The sequence below is a fragment of the Dromiciops gliroides genome, chromosome 5 (assembly GCF_019393635.1).
Source record: "Dromiciops gliroides isolate mDroGli1 chromosome 5, mDroGli1.pri, whole genome shotgun sequence".
NCBI classification, from domain to species: Eukaryota; Metazoa; Chordata; class Mammalia; order Microbiotheria; family Microbiotheriidae; genus Dromiciops; species Dromiciops gliroides.
In genome coordinates this window covers 294283256-294309433 of record NC_057865.1, presented here as the reverse complement: position 1 = coordinate 294309433, position 26178 = coordinate 294283256, and the positions used below count along the sequence as shown (strand labels likewise).

Below are 26178 nucleotides of genomic sequence, written 5' to 3'. Positions count from 1 at the left end.
GCAGCATCCCCAACAGATCTTCTGCTTGGATACCTCCAGTGATGAGGAACTCACTAGCTCCTGAGCCAGCCCATTCCACCTTGGGGGGCTGGAATTATGAAATCCTTCCTGACACTACACTGAACCCTGTTCTCTCTGCGACTTCCCTGCATCACTCCTCATTCCAGCCTGGGGTGTATTCCTTGAGACCCGTTCTCCGGGCTAATCAGCCCCAGTTCCTCCCAATGACCCTAGTACGATAGTCTTTTGCTTTGTTCTCAGAGATCTGAGAGAGGCAAGCTCAAGGACCCATTGAGATCTCTGAAAAAGCCCAGTCATGCCCCGCTCCTGGCTGTGCAGGCTTCTCCTTTTGACATCCCACCCCATGTCCGGGCTAGACCATGTTCTGCCTTTGCCATGTTGGAGCCCAAACCAGGAGGCCCCAAGAGATGTCCCCGTGAGCGAATGAGCTCACTGCTCCCACAAGGGCCTGAATCAGGGATTTCACCAAGGTACACACTCCCTCCCCTGCTGCAGAGTGCAACCCTTCTGTGTCTGCTCCTCTTGTGCATTCCTGCTCAGATCTTTCCAGAGCCCCTCCAGAGAATACCTACCCAGGGCCATTCCGTGAATTCTGGTGCAGCCCTTCGAGAGACACCTGTCTCCCAACTCTCGCTACCTGCCTGGCCCATTTCCTTTCTCCAGTCACTTGGTTAGTATTTTAAAACCTTGCCCAGGAAAGCTTACCTTTTCAGTAGCTGCAGAAAAATCCCTTTTGGTAATGGGAATATAAAGTTGTCAACAACAATCTTTAGGTAATTCAAAGACACGTATCCTCTTTTGGTGGTGTCAAATGCACTGAGGGCTTTTTCGATATTCAACGTGGACACACCGAACTGGAAGGAATTCAATTTAGAGTGGCGTGCTCAGCAGGGATGTGTTTGTGGAGCACCTCAACTATCAATATGTTTGATTTCTGCAAGGCCTTTTCAAATCCCCTCTCCTCCCCAAACTGATCAAAAAGGTTACCGTGGCATGCACTGACCTTCAGATGTTTAATTAATGAGCTCGCTACAAAGCTAGCTTTGCCATCCCCGCCCGCCGCCCAAGTGACAAGGCAGACAGGGAAGATGGGACGTTAGGACGCCCGCTCTGCTCACATTTCAAAGAGCTAAAAATACTTGGGGAAACTGCCAATTTGATACATCTTCCTTAATATGCTTCCAAGCCATCCCTACTGTGAGCCCATACCAGGCTGTTCTCCATTAAATCAGGTCAATCAAACAATAAAAGCCAGCAACATCTTATTAAAAACATCTCCTTTTTTTTACCACAAGGAAAACAACAAATGGATAAACATGGTGGGCATCAAGCATTTCTGTAATTATTTCTTTTTGTTCTCAATTTGTTCTTTTTTAATTAATGGGAAATTACCTACACACACACATACACCCTCCCTCTGCATTCCCCCCATCCCCAAAATGGGAAAATGAGGTTTGCTTTGGGGACTCCAAAATGTCAGTAAACTAGGTTAAGTGCAGTAGGAACCTGACACATAAAAGAATAGGAAGATGTTTTTGCTCCTTCTGAGGACTTTCCTGCTGTTTATTGTTGAGCAATAATGACAGTCTCCAGCTTTGCCCCCTGCCTGCCCCTCCCTCTCTGAGCTGGATGGATTCCACTCTGCCTCCACCTCCCCTTTTCCAATAGCCCCAATGGCTTCTGGAAGAAGCAGCAGAGACAAGTGAGCAAGGCACTCGGATTTCATTGGCCAGGCTCGCTGACCAGAAGAAAGCTGTGCTTCGAGAATAAAGTCCTTCTTGGTCAGTGAGACTGGAATTCCTGGTGACAAAGGGAAGAAGAAGAGGGCTCGTTCTTAATGCATGACTGGATCCTTAATGCAGACATAGGCCACCATGGCAAATACAGAGACAGAGACAGGGAGATGGATGGGGAGAGAGAAAGACAGAGAGAGATGCTATTCACCTGGTGGTTAGTGTTCTCTAGGTAAACCTCTCCCTTTGGACAGGCTGGCTTTGGCCCACACTAGAAAGCAGCTAAGGGGCTCAGGAGACAGAACACAGGATCTGGAGTCAAGCAAACAAGTTCAAATCATGCCTCATGCACTTTCTAGCTGTGTGACCCTGAACAAATTACTTAACCTCTCTGAGCCTCAATGACTAAATGGGGATGGTCACAGCACCTACCCACTGGCTTGTTGCAAGAATGCACAGAGACAATGCAGAGAACCTTCCAGCCCTCTCCAAAGGCTGGCTTCCAGGGGAGGGTGATGATGACAAGCTTGCCTGGACCTGTAAGGGCTGGTATTCCCTTGGCAGGAGCCCAGGATCACCTCTATAACACTGCAAGGCACTAGCAGAGGGACTTTGTGGAGCAGAACAAAGCTAAAGGGATGGACTCTTGGATGCTTTTTGAGAACGTGGGAACCCAATCTTCTTTTAGGATTCTATCAATTTAACGAATGCATATTCAGTGCATGGCGCACATGAAGCCCTGTACTGAACACTAAGAATGGGAATGGAAAACAACACAGTCTGTCCTCAAGGAACAGACATCTCTGGAGGGGAAGTTCAGAGAACCATATGGTTCTAGACCTTAAAAATTATAGAGCTAGAGGTGCGGGGCAGGGGACGGCACATGCCTGTGATGTGGAGCAGGGAATGTGCAAAGAACAGAGAGGGAGAAAGCCAGACAAATGCTCTTTGTGGAGAAGAATGACTTTCTTCATGCAAAAAGATACACGTGTGTCCAACGGCAAAGACAATAACAGAAGGCTAATGGAGTCAATGTCATGTGACCGTACACAGTCCATCAGGAGGCCGGAAGCATGGTAGAAGGGGCCAATGGAGCGTGTCTGTCGAAACAAAGGCTCGAGGCTCATTGCCACTAGTGTTGAGTAGACCTATGCTTGTACCATGACAAGCAATAACAGTATAAGGTAGATGTGAACATAAATAACTTTCCTTCACAACTGTGAAAGAGGAACCCAAAATGTGGCTGAGTTCAGAGATCTCTAGATAGGGTAGGCCCTGGACAGAGGTTCTGAATCCCAGAGTTGCAAGGCATCTATCCCCCAGAACAGTTTTCTTTGTTGATCTCTTTCAGAAGGGGAAAGTTCCAGATCTTTTGGAACTAGAAAAGAATCTTTGAAAAATATAGCTGCCTGTGCAACCCTATAGGAGTAGAGGCCTTTTTAAAAATGGACCATTGAAGGGGCGGCTAGGTGGCACAGTGGATAAAGCACCAGGCCTGGATTCAGGAAGATCTGAGTTCAAATCCGGCTCAGACACTTGACACTTACTAGCTGTGTGACCCTGGGGAAGTCACTTAACCCCAACTGCCTCACACACACAAAAAAAAATAATAAATAAATAAAAGGAATGGACCATTGAAAACTTTTCAGTGAAGTATTTTCTCCTCACCCATTATTCTGATCATGTGATCTCTGTGGGGAGGCACAGGGGAAAAGTCTCTGAACTTAGAATCAGGAGATCTGGGCTACAGAGGCAGCTCCACTAATTCCTAGCCACATGACTCTAGGCAAGTCCCTCATCTCTGAGACTTAGTTTCTTCTTCTGCCAAATGGGGGATAGACATCCATCTGTCTCCAAAAGTTTGTGGTAAAAAACAACAACAAAAACCACTTTACAAACCATTATGTGCTCTGGCTTTGGGAGATGCTCTTAATGAGCCCTGGCCTCACCCCCACCCCCAAGGATCAGTGAAAATCAGGCAGAAAGTTGAGTATCAATTCTATATCTGTCTGGTTCTCTCTGTCTCTGTCTCTGTCTCTGTCTCTCTCCCTCTCTCTCCCTCCCTCTATTTCTCTCTGTCTCTGTCTCTGTCTCTCTTTCCCTTCTCCTTTTGCTCTATCTTACTATTTTACAGATGTTGGTGAAAAGCTTCAAAGTACCTGAGAATGGCATAGAACCAGAGGTCCGACAGAAGGTGGGGAGGGAGGAGACAGAGTTACCTGGACTGAGAGGCTGAGCTATTAATAAAGGTGGAAGGAACTAATTTCACATTTAAAGACAAGGAGGATGTCTTGAGCTAACGATTTTCAGACTCTTCTGAAGACCTTCTTCTTAACCTACCAATAGCAACTTTAAATTGCTGACATTATAATTTCTATTATAATCTGCCTCAGTGCCCTTGCCGTGGCCTGTAGTGACTCAGGGCTATGAAATGGGGTTCATCAAGGAGTGTGTTGAGAAAATGATAAGGCATGGCCTTTGTCAGACCATTCTGAGGTACACACACTTTGCTGGGGTAGCATATATTTAACTCAAGAGAGAGCATTGTGGAGAGTTGGTCAGGTCAACTGAGGCTCCCCATCCCTGAAGAACCATGATTCTTAGGGTGAATTCTGGCTTCGAGGTGTTCAGCCGTAGTCCCACAGCCACAGGGAGTGACCGAGAGCTGCTAGGTTACCCATGACAAGTGCATATCCCCAGGACAGAGCCTGAGCACACATCTGGGGCCATGGGAAGGGGCCCCAGTAGATGAGGGAGCTCCACTGACCAGCCCATACTACCATACGGTTCTAGACCTTAAAAATTCTAGACCTTGGAGGTCATCCAGTCTAACCCTTTCATTTTGTGAGGAACTGAAAATCAGAGATTAGGAGACTTGCCCGAGAGTACACAAAGAAGCAAATGGAACCCATGTTCTTTGGGTGGAGCTAGCCATGGGTGGGTTGTGCTTGCCCATCAAAGTACTGGGGCCAAGTCTGTGTTGGTCTGGGAGAACTAGAATGAATTACTAAGCAGCAAGTACGAGCGATGTCTTCAACCACTCCTCGGGAGCAGAACAAGCTCCCATCAGCCAGAAGAACGCATTCACCTACAGATCCTATCAGTGGTGACCTCCATGGATGTCAGAGCCATCAGCCGCGCTCAGCACTAGAAATCATGGGGGAAGGGGAATGGAATGTGCATTTATGAAACACCTACTGTGTGGCAGGACCACTGGCACAAAGCTCTTTGTACAAAGAATACCTCATTGGGTTCTCACAACCCTGGGAGGGTTGGGATCCTCCCTGACGGAGGGCAAACCCATACTCATGGAAACCATGGAGAGAATGAAAATGTCACAAGAAGCAACTCACCTCTCTGCAGAATGCTGCCTCAATTTCATCCATAGAAGAGTTTTCCCAACCATCTCCAGAAGTGGAAGAGAAGGAGAACACGTATTTGTTTTCTGGCTTCACCCTCCACGTACACTCTGTTAAGGAGGGAGGGGAAGGAGGAGAAAGGGCATTTTGTGAGTTACCAGCCATGGTCGGCTGTAGGTGTGCTTTCCTTGGCTTGCTGCCTTCTGGTCCAGACCCAGGACTTCATTGGTTTAGAGAAGCCCCACGTGGAGACTCCACCCACCAATGGCGGTCAGCACCTAGCACGCAGCCTTAGAGCTGCCTAGGGCACTTTCCCACAAGGGGACAGAGGAAGGATTGGAAAACAGGCAGCTTCCTGACTCCAAAGCCATCCCTCCATGCACCTCTCCATCTGCCAACAACACAAAAGTAAAAATACTGAGTGATTGACTCGAATCTTCTCAGATAAGACTGTTTCTGAGAGTTCAACAAGCCTGAAACATGATGAGGTCTGTGAAGAATCCCAAATGGTTTTACAGATTGACTTCCCAAAATGGCTACGAGTAAATCACACTTCTCCCAGGCTCCAGCCCAAATAAGCACACTCAGAACAGGATCTGGGTTGGGAGAAGAACTGTCAGAGAGCCTTTACTGCATTCTCGCCGTCCTTGGGAGGAAGCCCTGCTGATGGCTTCAACCATGGACCCAACGGGGCCGTGCAAGGCATGTACTCAGACTCACACCATTGGGTTCTGGGAGACCAGGTGACTGACCTGGGTCACTTTGGAAAAGGGACTCCCCATCGAGGGCAACTGGTATCTGCCCTGATTAGCCCCCAGGGGCCGGGGCAGGAAACTTACCCAGGACGTCAGGACCCACTGAGACTGGTGCCCAGGGGACTGTGTCAAGAGGGATGGGTTGGGTTGGAAGAGGAAGAGGGCCTTGAGCTGGAATGAGAAGGAACAGAAGCTGTGGGGCTAAGTCTGCGCTGCCATCTCCATGCCAGGGATGCCCAAAGAATCAGTGAGCGACTATCTCTGCAGGTCCTCACATCACTGGCTGCTGAGACCAAGCAGAGAGGAGACAGGCAATGACTGGCAAACACCCTGCTCCCCCCACCCCCCACCCCAGGGGCGGTTTTCCCCCACACCCCCCAAATGAATCTGGCTGGGCACTGTTCCTTCCCCATACTCATTGTGTGAAAGGAGGAAGGAGGGACACAGAATGAGTTCGCGCCTATTTATCTCCTGTCGCTGACTTTGCTATTTGATTTGTAGCTCCTGCGGCTGTCAGATTAACTAGGATTGAGTTTTATTTGGCTAATTAGGATCATCCAGACCCGGCCCCTACTGAACCTAAAGCAGTTTAGGGCCTCAGAGATATTTGGGGGGCCTGGGATACAGCAAAGCTCGGTCAAGAGGAAGTAGGGCTATTCCTTGGGGGGGGGGGGGGATGGGGAAAGAAAGTGGGCAAATTTCAGGGAGGAGCTTATGTAGACTGTAAAGGATAGGTAGGAACTCAATAAGCAGAGGTGGGGGGAGGGGCAAGGGCGTGGGGAGGAGGGGAATGGAGGGGAATTCTAATTCTAGAGTGACAAAACCAAGGTCAGAGAGGTGGGAATTCAAAGGAATGTGCACAAGGAAGTGGTTGTAGACAGCCCTGAACACCAGGACGAGCAGTTGGACCAACCGGGAGCCACTGAAGGCTTTTGAATGGTAGCATCATCAGCCATATGCCTGAGGATTGTAGAGGGGGCCAGTGGTCAATTGGGCCCCCAATCGTCCTGATGAAATTACGTGCTTTTCCTTGTCCCTGTTACCGGAGAGGAAGGACCAAGGAGCCATTGAAGGGAATAGGAGCAGGAAAGGTTGGATTAGATGTCAGATGGAGAATGTTCTGTTTTTATCCTGTGAGCAACAGGGGCCACTGAAGATTCTGAAGCAGGGGGTGATGTGGTCACCCCTTAGATCTGGGAGGACGCCTTTGGCAACTTTGTCGGGGAGAGACTGGAGACAGGAAAGTAGAAGCCGGCAAACCCAAACCATCCCAAAGGCCTTTACAGATTAAACTTGGAGAGAGCAAACATGTGAAAAATGGAGCAGACCTATCGAGATTTCTCTAACAAACAACTGGATGGCGCCCATTCAGATTGTCCCATCCCAGCCCCCAGGAGGAGGAAGAAAATGGGGCTAGTGGAGGCTAGACTAGCCCCGGTGCACACAGACAGGAGGCTTGTGCTAGAGGGGTCAGCTGGTTGTCAAGAGACCTGACAGTGGGGGGATGGGGAGGGGGGAGACACAAAGCATGGGGGGGGGGAATCTCTGACCTTATTGGTATTGCCAGGCGATTAAATAGACATCTCTGACGGTTAATGACGAGTGCACAGTAAAATCACAAACATCAAAGAGAAGCAAAAAAAGGGGGCCAAATGTTTGACTGCTTGAAAAGTGACAAAGGAACTGGCTGGTGCCGATTCACTGCCCCGGAGATAGTCTGCCGCTGCTGAGCCAAACCTCGGGACCAAGACGAATGAGGGAGGGCGCAATGGGAGGGGCCCAATGGGGGAGGTCCCCAGAAGACACTGGAGGGACACATGTGGAAACATAGGGGCACCCAGAGACCCCTGCTCCCACCTGAGCCCCGCCACAGCCTTCCAGCCTGACACAGGCCCTCCAGTCCTAGATTCCAGAGCAGCTTTTCCCTCCAGGCACCACTTCTGGCTTTTGGTTCTTGGGAGACAGGATTCTCATCTGGGTCCCGACCTCCTCTGGGTGGTGCTATGTCTCAGGAATCTCCCTGAGTGGGGATTTCCTAATTGGTGCATCCCCTCGTCCCCTTGAGCAAGAAAGCCCTATGGAATCCAGTTAGGAACCTGTCCTGGAACACAACGTGGCAACATTTGACACTCAAGTCTATCTCAATCAGACAGGCCTTCCCATTTGTAAAAGAAACCTCACTTAATTGTAGAATGTTGGGTTGGACATGACCTGGGGACAGGGAAAGTCAGAGCTGGAGAGGAGCCTTAGGATAAGGAATGTCAGGGCTGGGAGAGGCCTTAGAACAGGGGATGGCAGAGCTGGGAGAGGCCTTAGAACAGGGGATGGCAGAGCTGGGAGACACTTCGTACCTGGACTTTAACTAGTTCTATAATCACTAACGGTGTTTTTGTGGCAAGCTCATTACCAGTGGTGAATTCTGCACAAGAAACGTGTAAAAGGTAGGGGGGAAAATACCAAAAAGAGGTATGTTCAGAAAGGAAATGGGCTTGTCATGGCGTGACAGACAGACAGCCTACAAAGTGCATGGGCACCCACCCCCAGATATTAAGAAATCTAGCAGAAAGGCCTCAATGCACTGGGTGGACACCCTGGGCGGACACCCTGGGCAGGGTCTGTGGGAGGACATGGACAAGAAAAAACAAGGGTCGCAGTCTGCATCGGCAGAGGGAGGACATTGTCGATGAGATCACAAGTTCTTTCACATTCCATTAGGGTGAAAATATGATGCGATATTTCATAAACACAGAATGATGACGAGCACTAGTGCTGAATTATAATAATAGCTCGCATCTTTACAGCACTTTACAATGATAAATCACTCTCCACACATTACCTCATGGCCTGCCCTGAGAAAACCACTGGGTGAATCTCGAAGTCCTTCAGAACCATGAGCAGTTGTTGAAATTCATATTCTTATTTCTTCTAATGCTAATAACAGCCCCATGAGACATGGGTTCAGGTATTATTGGGACCAAGCTGCAAAAGGGAGAAGGGAAGGGAACGCACAAGCAAGCATTTATTATGCACCAACTGTGTGCCATGCACTGTGGTAAAATATGAAAGTTTTTAACAGTCGGTTAGGATAACTGAAAGACGCCAGTTTTTCAAGGACCACCCTTTTGGGGAGGAGATGAACAGTCCGCCTGCTGCGCATGTCAGACTGCCTGCCAGGTACAGTGCGCCTGCTGCGCATGTCAGACTGCCTGCCGGGTTTTTTGGGACTTCCGGGGTGGAGAGAAGGAGAGGAGCCTTTTGGCCTGCTTGGCGGGACTCCTGACGGCGCGGCACAGACTCTCTCTCCAAAGGTGGCCTTTTTTGGTTTGGTGAGTTTTTATAAGAAATATAGACTAAGCCTAGATTTAAGACGATTTCTACTGTATTTCTACTTTCCTATCCTTCTAATCAACAACACCTTATATACAATAAAGGCTCTATCTAGAAAACCAGAAGCTTCTTCCATTTACTGGTCTGGGAGATAAATTAAGGGAAAAGTTAAGTAGGGGAGATTTATGATCTAATATCCAATTTTAAATTTCACAGTTTGGCACCCCAGATGGGAAACCCCTGCCACTTTGGCATGCAGAGAATTGGGGAACCAGTTAAAACAATGTGGCATACCCCAAACTCTAGCAGCTTAAATACCTTAAAATTTAACAAGCATTTCCTTCCACAGGCAAAAGCACTGAAGCACATGGCCTAGTTTTCTGGCCCACCTCAATTTCTCCCACCCTTTTCCCTACCCTATACCTATTTTTTTTTTTAATCCTTTTTGCTTTTTGTTTTGTTTTGACTTTTGAAAGGCACTGAAAAGACCTGGAATTCACCACACCTTTAAATTCTTTAAGAGCACAAAAGGGTGCTTAGCGAATCTTTTGCCTTTTATTTTTGGTTTTTGGTTTTGCTTTTTTTTTTTTTTTACTTTTGTTTCTTTTGCTTTTCTTTAAAAACCCGATTTTGTAAACTAAGTGACTTTTCAAAGGCATTTTAAGTATATGCTATTGAATATTGAATCTTGCTAATTGAAGTCTTATTTCTTTTTGATGAATTAATCACCACTTTAAGTATCTGCTACTGTTATACTAGAGAATTCATGTATAAGATGATGTGGTCTACTTGCTAAAAGAAGATTATGTAATAATGTCTAAAAGAAGATTATGTAACAATGTCTAATATAATCAGCTATTTACATTCGTTTATTATTTATATGTCATTATACTCTGGGTATGGTTTGGAATTATTGTATATATCACTAATATATTCTCAGTTATGCAGCATAGCACACATTTTTACCATCATATTGTCTTTGGTGAAATTAATGAGATTTCAGAAATATGGAAACTTATCATTTCAGAGACTAACTTGCTGTGAACTCTGACGCAGGCCCTGGAGAGAATATATGTGCAACAAAAGGAGAGACAGGTATACGTAAGTCCATGGTTTGCTTATGATGGTGACTATGTAGAGCACAATTACTAGGCACAGTCCAGTATTCATCCTCTCTCCCTCCTAATTTAACCTAATTTAACTGAACTTATTTATCTTTTTATCTCACTCAGTTGAATTCACCTGTGGCCTAGCACAATCACTGGCTGTCTCGGAACCATGAGATATGGTATGATAACCTTTCCATAACATTTTCAGGTGTCATGAACACATACTAAATTTGACTTTGATCCAGACACATGGTGGTAAAAAGTGTTACTGATTGCAAAATGCTATGCTAAGGTTTAGTAAAAAAAAAATACAGCAATTCAAACAGTTAAAGAAGAAATCCAGCTTTCCAGACCAGAGTCCAGAATCCAATTTTCCAGACCAGAATCCAGTTTCCTCCTGATGACATCTTACCACTTCAAGAAGACAAGAGAACTCAGAGACTTTATATGAAGTTCCATCAAGGAAACATTCCGTTTCTTGAGGAAGCAAAGGGGGGAAATGTGGTAAAATATGAAAGTTTTTAACAGTCGGTTAGGATAACTGAAAGACGCCAGTTTTTCAAGGACCACCCTTTTGGGGAGGAGATGAACAGTCCGCCTGCTGCGCATGTCAGACTGCCTGCCAGGTACAGTGCGCCTGCTGCGCATGTCAGACTGCCTGCCGGGTTTTTTGGGACTTCCGGGGTGGAGAGAAGGAGAGGAGCCTTTTGGCCTGCTTGGCGGGACTCCTGACGGCGCGGCACAGACTCTCTCTCCAAAGGTGGCCTTTTTTGGTTTGGTGAGTTTTTATAAGAAATATAGACTAAGCCTAGATTTAAGACGATTTCTACTGTATTTCTACTTTCCTATCCTTCTAATCAACAACACCTTATATACAATAAAGGCTCTATCTAGAAAACCAGAAGCTTCTTCCATTTACTGGTCTGGGAGATAAATTAAGGGAAAAGTTAAGTAGGGGAGATTTATGATCTAATATCCAATTTTAAATTTCACAGCACTGATCTAAGCACTTTACAATTACTCTCTCGTTTGACCCTCACAACAACCCTAGGAGGTAGGTGATGTTATTATCACCATTTTACAGTTAAGGAAACTAAGGCAGGAAGCAGTGAAGTGACTTGTCCAGGCTCACACAGCTAATAAGTGTCCAAGGCTATATTTGAGCTCAGGTCTTCCTAATTCAAAGCTCAGGGCTCTATGCATTGTGGCACCCCTGGCTGGCAAAGAAGGAGGCACCTGAGGCCAAGAAGGTCAGTGATTTGCTCAGGGTTGCAAGGTGACCATCTATGTCACAACTTAATTGCCCGGAGGCCTGGCTCACAGCTAGTGTGCCCCACTGTGGCAGTACTTGTGGTCTCCTGGAAAAGACCCTATAAAATGAGGGGGGCTGAACCAGATGGCCTTTGGAGGCCCTGCTTTGTGGTCTCCTGCAGTCCCAGCAGCTCTTCCAAACCCCAGCACCTCCATGGTCTTCTGTCAGCCCCAGCCCCCAGGGTCCAGTTCCACTCCTGGACAGTCCATAGCCCACAGACTGGGTGTCTCGTGGGAACATCTGCTTGAGTAGAGCATTACCCTTGAGGACAGGAGCCGTGTCTCAGACTTCTATCTCTCCCCATAGTGCCTAGCACAGTGCTGACCACACAGAAGGGACTCCATGAGAGCTGGCTGTTCAATCCTCATCTGTTTCAGCTCCACATGGGGCCCATCACATGGACGGGGAAAGAAAAGACTAGCATTCTTCACATTATTTTCTAGAAGAGATCCATCAATGCTCTCCACCATAACCGTGGGTGTTAGGATGCTAATTACAAGCCCACACAGCCATTGACGACACAGATCAAAAAGGAGATAGGGCTGAGAAAGTGGTCTCGATCTTTCTTTTTCCCTAATGATTTCAGCAGAAGAAAAATTTCTGTCAATCTCAAAATGATTTTGGGTAGTGTCTTCCTAGAAAGCCCTTTATGAGTGAGTGCCTTTCAATCCATCTTCCTCAGGAGAATTTATAGTCTCATGGGTGGAGGTACTCCTTCTAGAGGCAGCCCCACACCCCCTCTTCATGCAGGATTGTCTTCAAGGTCTTTCTATAAATCATGGGACTAGCAAACTCAGAGCTCAGCAAAGTCTTAGACATGATCCTGCCCAATCCCCTCATTTTATAAAAGATAGGGGAAGTGATTGCCCCAAGGTCATACAGATAATCCAAGGCAGAGGCAGGATCTGAACCCAGGCCTTTGGATGACAAATCCTGCATTCTGCCTACTAAACCATCACCATGTTCACCTGGATCCTGAAAGGAACTTCTCCTGGGTGGCAGGTGCCTGGGCAGATCTCTGGTGGACCCTTCATCCCTACTCTGGAGATAGAAGGAGCCCCCCTTAAATGCAAACCTGGCCTCAGGCCATGGAGAGAGAAGCCCACAATGTACTCCCAGTCACAGAAGGGAAACTGTCCTTGTGGGACTCTGTCAGGAATGTTGTTCTCCCTTCTGACCACTGCTGTCTATCGTGCTAGAGCCAGATCAGCATCTCATGGTTTGCTATGGCCTCGTTTACCTTTGCAAAGAATGGGCACTGATTTCACCTTTCTTGGATGGATGGATGGATGGATGGATGGATGGATGGATGGATGGATGGATGGATGGATGGATGGATGGATGGATGGAAGGAAGGATGGATGGATGGATGGATGGATGGATGGATGGATGGATGGATGGATGGATGGATGGATGGGTGGATGGGTGGGTGGGTGGAGGGAGGGAGGGATGGATGGATGGATGAAGCCTGCTTCCATTTGCTCTGAAAGGTTCCACTTAAGTCGTCTTTTAAGTGCATTTCCACATGGGCATAAAATCTTACCCTTGTTGTGCCAACAGCCTCCGTTCTCCAAAGCAGTTGTTGACCTAAAGCTGCACTGGTTGTGTGTGCAGTCATTTGGCTGCCCCTCCTCAAAGACCGTGATGCAGCTCTGACTTATCCCCATTTTTCATGTAGCTCTGAGGGTGTCTCCTCTGTGAAGCCTTCCCTGATTCCTTCCATCCTAAGTTATTTCCCTTTCATCTCATCTTTGGAATGTCTGCTGGCCCTGGAGTTAGGGGACCTGGGTTCGAATCCTACTTCTGCCTCTTACTACCTATGTCACTTTGTGCAAGTCACTTACCATCCCTGGACCCCAGTTTCCTCCTCTGCAAAATGAAGGCATTGCACTAAGTGAGCTCTAAGGTCCCTGCCAGCTCTAAATATGTGAAGTCACTGCATCTCCCCGAGCCTCAGTTTCCCCCTCTTTAAAGCTAGAGGGTAGCACTGGATAAGCTCTAAGGATTCATGCAGAGTTACTTGTTGTTCATCCAGGAAGACTGATGATGTTTGTCACGATGATGGGGGTGGGCTACCATGCACTTGGCTGAGGCTCATCTGTCCCATATCAGGAAGCACTACAGCCACTCGGCCACAAACAATCCATCCTTCAGCCCAATGTCCTGGGCTGCTTGTGTGTGAATGGCAGCTGCAGCTCCCAGCATGTCCACACCTGCTGCTCACCCACTGCCACAGGACTTCAACACTTGGCCCCACATGGCTCCCTGTTCACTGTGTAGGTCATCCATCCTTGTTTGCTTAAGGTCTCCCACATTAGATTGGGAGCCCCTTGAGGGAAGCAACTATTTTTTGCTTTTCTTTGTAGCCCCGGCACTTAGCACAATGCTTGGCACATAGTAGGTACTTAAATGTGCTTGTTGACTTGACTTGACCCAATCCTTATACATTTACCGTGGTCCAATCTGCATCATATGTGTGTTCCTGTCCTAACTTTCCTTATTCAGTGGCAGGTTCCTGAGGGCATGACAACATCTGACTTCTCTCAGAGCCTCACCTAGGACTTAGAGTTCCCAGGACCTTTATCTTCAGCAGGGTGGACACCCCTTTCCAATGACAAGGAGAGCCCACAGCCCACCACCCCACTACATCTGAATTGACGACGTGCTACCCAGAGTGGTCGCTTTGCCGGTGTCTGATGAAGGTGAACTGCTCTTGCCCAGGTCCTGCCTCCTTTGGCCTGGCCTCCCCCTGGGGTTCTAAAAGCCCAGAACCCACCTTTACTGTTCATGCTGTACTTCTGGTTCAGGTTAATGTTCATGGCCAGGTTCTTCAGGAATGCATTGTAGTCCAGAGCAGCGTCCTTCCCAATGCTGTAGCGATTCCAGAGCCTGAAAAACAAGGGGTGCCCAGGTGGCCAAGGCAGGAAAGAGCCTCCAAAAGAGGGGGTGCCCCAGGTAACTCCCCAGAATCCCAGCCTTGGAAGAGGCTGATCTTTATTAGGAGAGAGTTTCCTCACTATGGGCTCCTCAGACTGATGAAACTATAGATCCAGTTGTTTTTTTTGTTTTGTTTTGTTTTGTTTTTGTTTGTTTTTTTAAGTGAGGCAATTGGGGTTAAGTGACTTGCCCAGGGTCACACAGCCAGTAAGTGTTAAGTGTCCGAGGCCGGATTTGAACTCAGGTACTCCTGACTCCAGGGCCGGTGCTCTATCCACTGCGCCACCTAGCTGCCCCCCAGTTGTTTTTTTAAAAACTGTTCGCGAGGCAGCTAGGTGATGCAGTGGATAAAGCACCGACCCTGGGTTCAGGGGGACCTGAGTTCAAATCCAACCTCGGACACTTGACACTTACTAGCTGTGTGACCCTGGGCAAGTCACTTAACCCTCACTGCCCCGCCAAAAAAAAAAAAAAAGCATCCCAGGAGACTTGCAATTCCAGGTCCCCTGAGGTGGAAGGGCCCTCCAGTCCAGTTGGGCACTCCTTCTCCTCCAACATCCCCACTGGTCATTCAGCCTCTGCCTGGACAGCTCCAATGTCAGAAAACTCACCACCTCTCCTCTTTCTGCGGGATCCCTCAAAGCCTCTGAACGATAAGGTCTCCATCATGCACGGGAGCTCCCCGTCTATACTTTTTGCACCCTTTTCCCTTTCTGAGGGTGATCTGGATGGAATTCTGAAGACCAAATACCCACATGAAGGGCTGGCCTTTCCAAGATCAGCAAGTGCCGTCATCTAATTTTATAGTTGGGGAAAGAGTCAAGGAAAGTGACTTCCCCAAGGTCACCCAGAGGGTTAGTGGCAGAGCTGGGACCCCCTGTCCTGTCTCACAGGCTCTTTCTTTCCTTATGACCACAAACTGACCACTCCTTGGTCATTGTGGTGTGAAGAAAGCCGGAAAAAGTCTAACTTTAAACCTGCAGAGAGTCGGAGATATTTATTAGGAAGAAATAAGTTTAGTCATTTCAGGGATGAAAGCACTGAGAATCAATGGAGCAATCAACATCTCTGCATGTGCTAAATGAATACCTGTGCTCCTACACCTAGAGATCGGTAACTTCTTTCCTGTTTGATCAGAACTGAGCAAACAAGGACAGGAATGAGAGATGGGATAAAAAGGGAAGAGAATGGGTCAGCTAGGCGGCACAGTGGGTAGAGCACCAGCCCTGGAGTCAGGAGGACCTGAGTTCAAATCTGGTCTCAGACACTTAACACTTACTAGCTGTGTGATCCTGGGCAAGTCACTTAACCCCAATTGCCTCGCAAAAAAAAAAAAAAAAAAAAGGGAAGAGAATTAGGAAGACAGCCCGTCCAACAGGCTGGGTATTTCTCTTGAGCTTTCCCCGCTCCGTGCCTTTTACCGGCTCTTCCCTGGACCTAGGAAGTTCACTTTCCCCTTTTATAATGTGATAATTCTGACCCATTCTTTAAAGCATCCTCTTTAATACCAATGCTTCCTCTTACAGGAAGCCTTCCTTGATCGCCGGGCAATCCCTAATCCACTTATCATCATAGTGCCATCATCAATCTAGACTGTAAGTAAGCTTCTTGTGTCTTAACAAAACTTTGTGCTTCCCCAAGAATTTAACCCAGGGTTCTTCTGCCTAAGTATTTGCTGGATTTAATTCAGTATCTTCCATCTAGCAGGGGAGAATCTGGTTTTGTTACATTTTGACTGGGGGAAGAGAGGAGAATAGAAAAAATCATGAGTCTGATCCTTGTCACAATTCTCCCACATTTCCCATTTTATGTGACACGCATTTAATAAGCCTTTACTCTACCAGCCAGACACCAGGCTAGGAGCCGGAGGTATCAAGACAAACCTGAAATAGTCCTTACCCTCAGGGAGTGTGCATTCTATCAGGGGAGACATGTGACCCTTCATAGGTATACCAGGCTTTCCTTCCAGTCACCTTGGGAGACTGGGAAATAGGAAACTGAGCTCAGAGAGAAAGTGCCTTGCCCAGGCTCCCCCATGAGGAAATGTCCGAGAAGGCATTCCAGAAGATGTCTTCTTTCCATTACACGATACCCTCACAGGTTTCATCTTAATGTCTGCTGACATCTCTCCATACCCCCATCTCCGCTCTTATTGCCCAGTGCCGTGCTTTATACAAGAGTTAATTGGATTCACAGACCTCAGTTTTCCTTGTCAAACCCCTTATTTTACAGAAGAGGAGACTGAGGCCCAGAGAAGGGACTTGTCCAGGGTCATACAGCTAGCAATTCAGGATTCGGATTCAGGTGCTCCATAAATGTTTGCGGAATTCGAATTTGCGGATCACACGTAGGAAAAACACAACACAAGATTTGGGCGGGGCAGTGCCCTGTTCTTTGGAAATTCAGAGAAAATCGTTTTCAGGAATGGTGAAGATGCTCAATGATTATGAGAAGTCTTAAAATATCAGAGAAACGATGGGAAAGTCACTGTGGCAGATGAGTTTGTTTTTCTTTTAAAGGGTTCACCTTTTTGTTCAAACCTGCCGAGTGGGAAGCTCCCTCCGCCATGCCCATCTTTTTTCGACATTTGCAGCGAAATGGAAGCATCCTAAGTGTTCCCGTCACATCGTTATCTCCGTATGTGTTGGATTCTAAAATTACCTACATTTGTTGCTGCTTTCTAAAAATGGAGTAATTATCACTTGGAGTATTTGTTATTTTTCTGTTTTCTAAACCCCACCAATAGTCATGTCATTTATTCATTTAAACACCTACTTTATTCCCCCCCCCCCCACCCCTCGGAAGGAGTGCTCCTATTGTTCCGCCCAGAAAAATAATCTTGGGAGAGAAGAGCTACCAGATGTGAAAGTTGCATCAGCCTCCATTTCAAACGCGGCCAATGTTTAGTCAATGTCACCCACTTTTCAGACTGATTAGGACTACTTTACATGATGGGGGGAGGGAGCACGCACAGGGAGGGGGACTCACCTGCTGGGACTCCAAGAGGCCAAGCAGAGCAGGGAGTGCAGGCCTCCCTGATCCTTCTGGTCCTCTGAATGCAGTCTGACAATGCACTGGCGCTCTTGGCAACTTTATCACACAGTTAACTCAAATGGAGCTTGGAGCCACTAAAACCCTCAGATTGTTTTCAGAAAAAAACAAGTTATAAACTAGATTATCTTTGAACTGTGGCCTTCCCCTCCTGGCCTTGAGGGCCTCACCTATTATGATGAGGAAGATGTCTCCTCATAGTTACCTATGCCACGGTAACTGAGCCACTGCTGAATCCACAGGACACACCGTCTCTGCTCAGATCCCTTCTGGCTGTACTCCAAGTCCTGGATTGCAAGAGGTAGAGTATTCAGCCAAGGAATACACAAGAGCCCCAGGAACCTCTCACAGGCCACAACTCCTACAAACCAATGACTCAACCAGTTCCAAATCCAATTAGCTGCACTGTTGTCTAGCCCATATCTCTCCATCAGGTGCACAAAGCTACCTGCCATGGGAGATTTTGTCAAATGCTTTGCTGAAATCTAGGTGAACTGTATCCACAGCATTCCCCTGACCCACCCCCTATCTAGTGACCCTGTCAAAAAAGGAATGAAGTAAGTTCAGAATAACCTGTTCTTAATGAAGCCAGGCTGGCTCTTTGAGATCGCTGCTTCCTTTTCTAAATGTTCATTAACCATCCTTTTACTAACACAGTCTAGAATTTTTCCAGCAATCAAGTTCAAGCTCCGATTAGTCTATAGTCTAACATTCCTCCCTGCTCTGACATTCAGGGTTCTGCATTTTAAGGCCCCTTCCATCTCTGACATTCTCTGTTCTAAGATCTCAGGTTCCTTGTTCTAGGGCTCCTCCAGTTCCAATATTTTCTGTTTTGAATTCTCTTCCAATTCTGATGTCAACTTGTGTCTGTGTGTGATAAGGTTCCTTTGAATTCTGACATTCCATCGTTTAAGGTTTCTCCCAGCCCTGACGTTCCATCCTCCAAAGTCCATCCCAGCTCTGACACCATGTATTCTAAAGTCCTCTTCCCCGAAGACATTCAATGCTTCATGGCCCTCCCATCTGTGCCGGTCAGTTTTTCAAAGCCTCTCCAGCCCACCCCAACCCCAGGCTTTGACATCCTCTCTTCTCAGGTCCCCTCCCAGCTGCCTTCCATTCAGTGTTTCATGCTCAAAGGTCCCTTTCAGTTCTGACATTCTGTGAGTCTATGAATACTGACATTAAATAGGAAGTAATGGTACAAAGAAAGGAATTCAAAATTCATGGTGTTTCTTGTTAAGTAACTAAAAAGACAACAAGATGAATGTAAAGGCGTCCCAGGAAGATAGTATTTTCTTGAGATTCAACAAGAAAAGCCTTAAATCAAATTAAGAAAGATTCTGCTTTTGATGCTCTGTTTTTCTCTTGCTGGAAAAGTCAGTCCATTATGCTAAGCTTCTGAAGTTGGATCAGACAAACGGCATTGTTTTTCAGCTTTAAAAAACTCCTGTAAAAATGGCTGATGTTCTTTATTATTCATTACTTAGGAATGTTGAAACAGTAGTTATCGGCTGCCCAGGTCTGGGACCACAGTACCAAGCACCAGGTTTATCGTCTAGCCAGCACCTGGGAGCTTTGACTGCCTGAGGGGAGGGGACTTCTTCAACCCACCTCCCACCCACATCCTGGGCATCATAAGCACAGGATTTAACTTGTTGTGTTTGGGTCTTGTCCTAGACACTTTCCCAGCCCAAATAGATACAGAAATTAAAATATCTACCATGTCATCTTGTAAAGAGAAGAGGGTTGAAGGAACCTGCTGAGGGATCAAGGAGGTGTGTACATATATACATACCTGCCTATATGTGCATATGTATATGTGTGCATGTGTGTGCACGCACATGTATGAACATAGACACGTACACATGTATACATATCTACATGTCTAATACATATATACAAGTATGTGTGTATGTGTATCTTGCCATGCAGCTGGCCAGCACAAGCCTCCTAGTGAAAAAATCCTCAGTTTCCAGATTGGAGAAGGGGTCAAAGGGCCCAGGCTCAGGCTCTGATCCCCCTGCTCTCTGGCTCTGTGACCTGTGAGCCTTTCTGAACCTTGCTCCCAAACTCTGGGGCATGTGATTTAATCTCTGTCTGGACCCCTCATTCTGTCCAGCCCCTTGAGGAAACCGAGTCTCCAGGGGATTGTGGCCACACAGATGGGATGATCAATCTGTCAATTTGTTTTTCTTGCCGCTAGTTCTTTGTTTTAGGAGGAGATTCTGTTGGGCTGGGAGTCTTTGGGAGATGATAGCAACATTTTAAAAAAATAATTTTCAAGAATGCATTTTCAACATGAAAGGGAGGGCAGGAACTCAGATAAGCTGAGGAGCTGTAAGGAACTTCACAGGCCAACCTAGTCCCACCCTCTCCTTGGACAGATGAGCAGACTGAGGGCCAGGATCCTGACCTCCAGGGTCAGGTAGAGAGGCCAGTCCCTTCATTTTACCAGCGAAGAAACTGAGGCCTAGGAGAGGGAAGAGCTGCGTCCAAGATCATGCAGGAGCAAGGGTCCCCACATCCTCTAACTCGAGAGCCAGGATGGGGGCATGTCCACCTAAGTGTTCCTGGAAAATGAAGGGGTGTTGGAGACCACATCAGAGACCGGCCTGCTGGGAGTTTTCGTCCGAGATCACAAAAGCCTCGACCTCCAAACACGTAGCTTCTGACTCAAGATTCCACACTTCCATCGTGGTCCCGATGCTACTGGGCCAAACGGGTGCCCTCACTGTGAGGGGCAGAAGAGCGGCTGACAAGAGTTTGCAGCATTCATCCACCCATTACACTTATGGGCTACAGATCGGAAAACGGCCTCACATCACAAGTCCACACGAATGGGCCTCTATGGGAGGAAACTGAGAGCCAGCCAGAAAGATTCAGTTGTTGCTTATGGTCATGCAGGTAGTAAAGGGAGCAGAGTCAGAACTCAAATCCAGGTATTCTGACTGGGAAGCCAGAGCAGTCTTCCACAGCGTGCTACCACTGAGAAGAGTCCTGCCTCCCTGCTCCTCCCTCACCCCCTAACAAAACCTCGATCAAAGGAAACTTAAGGGAGCCTGGCACATAGTAGGTGCTTGATAAATGCGCGCTGACTGATGGGTTCCTCGATCATCGAGGCTAGCAAGCCTGCTGGCTCGGCTGACACTGGAAACACTGAAATTGTACGTTCTTTTCTTCACCCTGGGCTTCATGGGAAAAGTCAACTGTGAGCACAAAACGCAGGGGACCTACGGCAGGAAGCCAGGCAGGAAGGGGGGGGGGGCGAAGATCGGTGATGGATTACTTAAATAAACGGGATTCGCTCAGATCTGCGGGCCAGAAGACTAGCGCCCGGGGGAATTTAAGGAATTGGCGGAAGCCACGGCAGAGACATTAGCGATCATTTCGGAGACTTCATGGAGAGACACGTGTAGCCCAGACAAATGCCCGGGGAGGGCCAGTCTCGAACGTAGACGCGTGCTTCGAGGTGCTGGGCCGTGTCGTCGGAAGATGGCCCCGCGAGTTCAGCGCGAGTCCCCGCCGCACCCCGCTCCGCACCCCGCTCCCCACCCCCCACGCCCCTGGCCTTGGCCGGCCGGTTCACCTCCGCAGTCGCACTTACTTCTCAAATTCGTCATCCCTCATCTTGAAGCAGTAGTTCTCCAGGACTTGTCTCAGCCCGTTGGGATGAATCTGGCCAGACTGAGTGCAATCAAAGAGCTTAAAGGCCTTGGTGACACCTTTGATATTCTTGAAAATCTAGGGGTCAAAGGATTAGGGAAAATTTCAGAAACGAGACCAAAGCCGAGATCCCAAAGCCCGAAGGTCACAAACAAAAGCTGCCACGAGGGAATGCGCTGGGTGGGGGTCCGTATTATTTTTTGTTTGTTTGTTTTGCGGGGCAATGGGGGTTAAGTGACTTGCCCAGGGTCACACAGCTAGTGTCAAGTGTCTGAGGTCACAGTTGAACTCAGGTCCTCCTGAATCCAGGGCTGGTGCTTTATCCACTGCGCCACCTAGCTGCCCCCTCCGTCTTATTTTTTAATGTGTCTATTGCATTTAGTCAATGTTTTCGAGACAATTTTCTCGGTAAAAGGTATTGGTGAGTTTAAAAAAAAAAACCTCCTTTTGATGTAAAGCAATACGTTTCATCTACAATTCAGTAGCTTTTAGAGATGCATGAAAAACCTTTCCTGCTAATTGAAACTTTAAAGTATTTCAATTTTGGTAAATAGCAATTTTTCACGGGCATGAGTGTGTGCTAAATAACAGCAGCCCATTTGTGCTGTGCACTGAACAAGAGCATCATGGGAACCATTTCTACTTCGGTGTCACTTTAGGGGTGCTGAAGGACTTCCCACACATGCTTAGGATTCACTCTCCCAACAGTCTTCAGATCATCTCATGTCTCACATATGAGGGATACCTAGAGGTTTTATGGGACACAACATCGAGGCTCAAATATCAGGCCACCTTGCTCAAGTTCACAGATAGAAGGAACAAGTGCCCAGGTCACCTGACCATCGTTAGGCCACTGTCCTAACATTCTTTCCATCAGAGGATCATAAGAAGATCAATTCGAAGAACCCAAGTGGTCAATGAGTCCAAATTCTCTCATTTTACAGAGGAGGAAAGTGAGGCATTGTCCAAGGCCACGTAGCTAGAAATGTCTAAGAGGAATAGCTGCTGTGCCCCCTCTCTGTGAAGGGTTTTTAACTTAGATGGTTGAGGACATTCATTCAGTCAGTCGGTCATCCATTAATTCCAGTGAATATATATGTAGCACCTACCACATACAATGCACTTTACTAGCTGCTGGGGGAGATCTACACAGAAATAATAATAATAAAGAGGACACATGGGGCATGGCAGGTAGAAACCTGACAACTCTCTAGATGATGTTATAGAGCAGGTTTTTGTGGGAATTCTGTACACCTCTGTGCGTGTGTGTGTGTGTGTGTGTGTGTGTGTGTGTGAGAGAGAGAGAGAGAGAGGTGAAAATGGACAGATAGAGATGAGAAAGAGATGGCTGGATAGGCAGGCAGATAAAAATTGGCACTTTACAGACATTTGCAGTGGGTGAATCTTTTCCCATCATTCCTTGAGCCTCCCAAACCACCCTATGAGGGAGCCTATGCTGCAGGCATCGTGTTCTCCATTCTAAACAAGCCACCATACTGGCCGTGTCCAGTACATCTTGATCCGTTCTCTCTCCCGGTGACTCGACGACCTCATCATTCATGCTCTAGAAGCATGGCAGGTGTTCATCAGAGTTCTTAAGTGTTTCCAATATATCAATGGGATGGAATACTACTGTGCTGTAAGAAATGATGAAAGAGAAACCTAGGAGGACTTGTGTGAACTGACACAAAGTGAAGAGTGAGCAGAACCAAGACAATTCTGTTCAATGCAATGACCAGCCACATCTGGGGACACAGGTTGAAGCAGGCTACCCACCTGCTGGCAGAGGGGCAATGCATTGAGGGTACAGAATGGGACATTTTGGGACATGGTCAGTGTGGAAATTTGGCTTCCTTTACAGATAACTGTATTCTCAAAAGGAAGAGAATTATCTTGTGGATTCCACAAGATTGTTGCTTTGCCCTCCAAGGTGTTGAACAGCCTTCAGCTTCCAGGATACTGGAGGGACTAACCTCGCTACTTTACCCTGTCTACCTCTACTCTTATCGGTATTCCTCTCCTGGAGTATGGGATTTGGTGGAGCATCCACCCCAGGTTGGTCTCTAAGTCTCCTGGCTTGTGTCAGCCTGACAGTATGACAGCTGCAGAGGGTAAGAGCCTGACCCAACCCTGGGCCTAGGCAGGAGATGAGATGAAACAGAGGAAGCAAGAGACCACAGAGGCTCCTGTAATCCCCACCAACCTGACTGGGCCTTCTAGCCACCTGTCATTTCAGAAGTGGAGAAATCTGCAGGAGAAGACAAAGCATGGGTGGGTGAGGCAAAACAGAAAATCAGCTTGTTCCTGCGCTCCAGGAACTTACATTCTAATGAGCAGGATAGAAGTGGGAGGCACAATAGAAGGTGATAAAAGCAACGGAAAGACCTGCACAAAGGGATCTAGATGAGGAGAATGCGGCACCTTGTACACCACAGGCACTCAGTAAACCCTTGTCCCATCGGATGGAGGAATCAGGGATGGATCCATGGACCGGCTGGACCCAAAAAGCAAACAAGGATTGCAACAGGCAGAGAGAAGGAGGGAATTCCATCCAGCTCCGCAGGTCAGTCAGAGCAAGCACCCTGGGAAGAGCACAGCCAATGGTGAGTATTTATCATGCTCCCCTAATTTGCACAGAGTTGTCCCACGTGCTGGAGCAGGGGCGGGGGTGCCAAGGGCCAAAGTGGCACCGGCCCTTCTCTGCATGGGACACAAGCCCAGAAAGGGGATAAGACAACAGCACAGATAACTATAATATACAGAATTATAAAGAGTGTTATACACAAAAAAGAGTGTAATGACAATAGAAAATTACAATACAATATGCCCTGTGAGCTCTGAGAGGGAAAGTTGTTCCTGACAGGAGAAGAGGACAAAGATCAGGAAAGACTTCATCAGAAAGGAGGCGCCTGAGTTGGACTTTAAACAACAGGTAGGAATTCAGGAGACAGAGGGAAGGAGGGCATTGTAGGTCCACTAAAGAACCTAAGCAAAGGTGTGGAGGTAAGAGAGTAGGGTGCTAACAAGGAATGCAAAAGAAAAGAGGCAGGGTGGTTATATTGGGGGATGGAGGCTGTGGCTCAGAATCAAGGGGACAAAGAGATAAAAGAAGAGGTAGACCAATCGCCCTTTAATCTCTTTTTTTTGTTTGTTTGTTTGTTTTTGGTTTTTTGGTTTTTTTTGCGGGGCAATGGGGGTTAAGTGACTTGCCCAAGGTCACACAGCTAGTAAGTGTCAAGTGTCTGAGGCCGGATTTGCACTCAGGAACTCCTGAATCCAGGGTCAGTGCTTTATCCACTTCGCCAACTAGCTGCCCCCTCCCCCTTTAATCTTGCTCATGTTTTCTCTTCCAGAGGGACAATGGGGCAAAGGGGATAGAGAGACAAGTTCAAGAACTGCCTCTGACGCACACTGACTGTGTGACCATGGGTAAGTCGCTTACCTTCTCAGAGCCTCAGGCAATTCTCTAGGACTAGCCATTGCAGATAAGGTGCTGACCTGCATTGATCAAGGGACTTTCCTCATCTGGAATTTCTCTATGCCAATGGCATTACTGGTCCAGTCCCTATGCTTTTATCTGTTAAGGAGGATGTTCTTTGCACTTTAAAGAACAGAACAAAAAAGGCTAAAAAAAATTAAATCCAAAGTAAATATGAAGAAAGTAAGAAAACAGCTAGCTACCATAGGTGAACTTGGGCCGGTCAAACTACCACCCTACCTCCTGAAAGAATTGCAAACGTTATAGGTCAAGCCATTGTTCCTGACCTTTGGAAGACTGGAGAGAATGTATTCTCTATATTCTAATGTGTAGAGAACATATTATTAAAGGGATGACTTGTGACTATCTAGAAAGGGAAATAGTAACCAATGACATCAATCTCTGCTTAATCAAAAACATGTCATGGAGGAATTCTGGGAAGATAGTGAAGGAGAAAATAACCTATGTCACAGTTCCCCACCTGCCACCTTGACACCACCCTCAAATATACCAAAAAGAAAACTGCCCCCAGATGGAACAAAGACAATATTGACAAAGAGGAAAAGTAACTTAATGAAACTGCCAAAAGGAATTCTTAAAGCTGAGAGAATGAGAGAGATAGAGATGGTGATGGGAGGAGGAAGAGAAAGGAGAAAGAGAGAGAGGAGGAGGAGGAGGATAGTTAAGTATAGACAGAAGACAGAGACAATGACAGACAAATACTTTAATGGGGAAAGGCCAACATAAAGGGGAGCTCATGGCAGAGCAGAGGTCAGGCAAGACAGAATGATGTAGTGATGGCCAAGAAGTGAGGTAGTGAACTGGATTGGATCAGGAAGAAGTGAAGATGAGCCAAGAGAGCCCAAAGTGAGTCCAGGAATGGGTCCAAGGGGAGGTGACGGGAATGACCATCTCCTTGCCTCTCGTGCAGTCTACCTGTTGTTCACAAGAACGAACCCCAGATATGAAGTTTAGAAAGCAGTGGTCATGTGGTCATTGGGGAGGAAGGTGAGCTGGACAGGTGGAGGAGCTCTATCTCCCCTGGTTCCGGCATTCCCAACATTCTACAGGGTTCCATGCCATGACAATGGGACAGTTCTAGGAACCTTCGGAATGACTTGGGACAATCATCCCAGAACTAAAGACCAAAGCTGTCACTCTGGAGGAAGGAATCATCACAACTAGAGGTGAGTGAAATCAGACAAAGAGACAGAGATGCAGGTCATAACAGCAGGTTTGGAACTCAGTGAAAAGGGGGACAGAACACAAAAAGCCAGAGGCAGAAGGAAAAGGCATTGAGCAAAATCAAGAGAGACATGGACAAAGCGTTAAGAGGGAATCTGAAAGTAAGAGGCAAGGTCACACTCTAAGGGTTGTAGCACTTCCAGAAAAACAGCGTGAAAAAGAACACTTGGGTGCCACCCTGCAAGAAA

The 26178-nt window shown here is 47.2% G+C and overlaps 1 protein-coding gene across 1 annotated transcript in view; it reads right to left on the bottom strand.

Annotated features, from left to right (window-relative positions):
* The window catches only part of EFCAB6 (EF-hand calcium binding domain 6), a 168313-nt gene that overhangs the window by 85320 nt on the left and 56815 nt on the right, over nucleotides 1-26178 (bottom strand). The window contains exons 7-11 of the mRNA XM_043967890.1: nucleotides 21209-21345; nucleotides 14393-14505; nucleotides 5953-6039; nucleotides 5108-5223; nucleotides 727-875 (exon numbers count right to left, since the gene is read on the bottom strand). Of these exons, the coding sequence (XP_043823825.1) occupies nucleotides 727-875; nucleotides 5108-5223; nucleotides 5953-6039; nucleotides 14393-14505; nucleotides 21209-21345 (602 nt within the window). The remainder of the gene's footprint in view (nucleotides 1-726; nucleotides 876-5107; nucleotides 5224-5952; nucleotides 6040-14392; nucleotides 14506-21208; nucleotides 21346-26178) is intronic.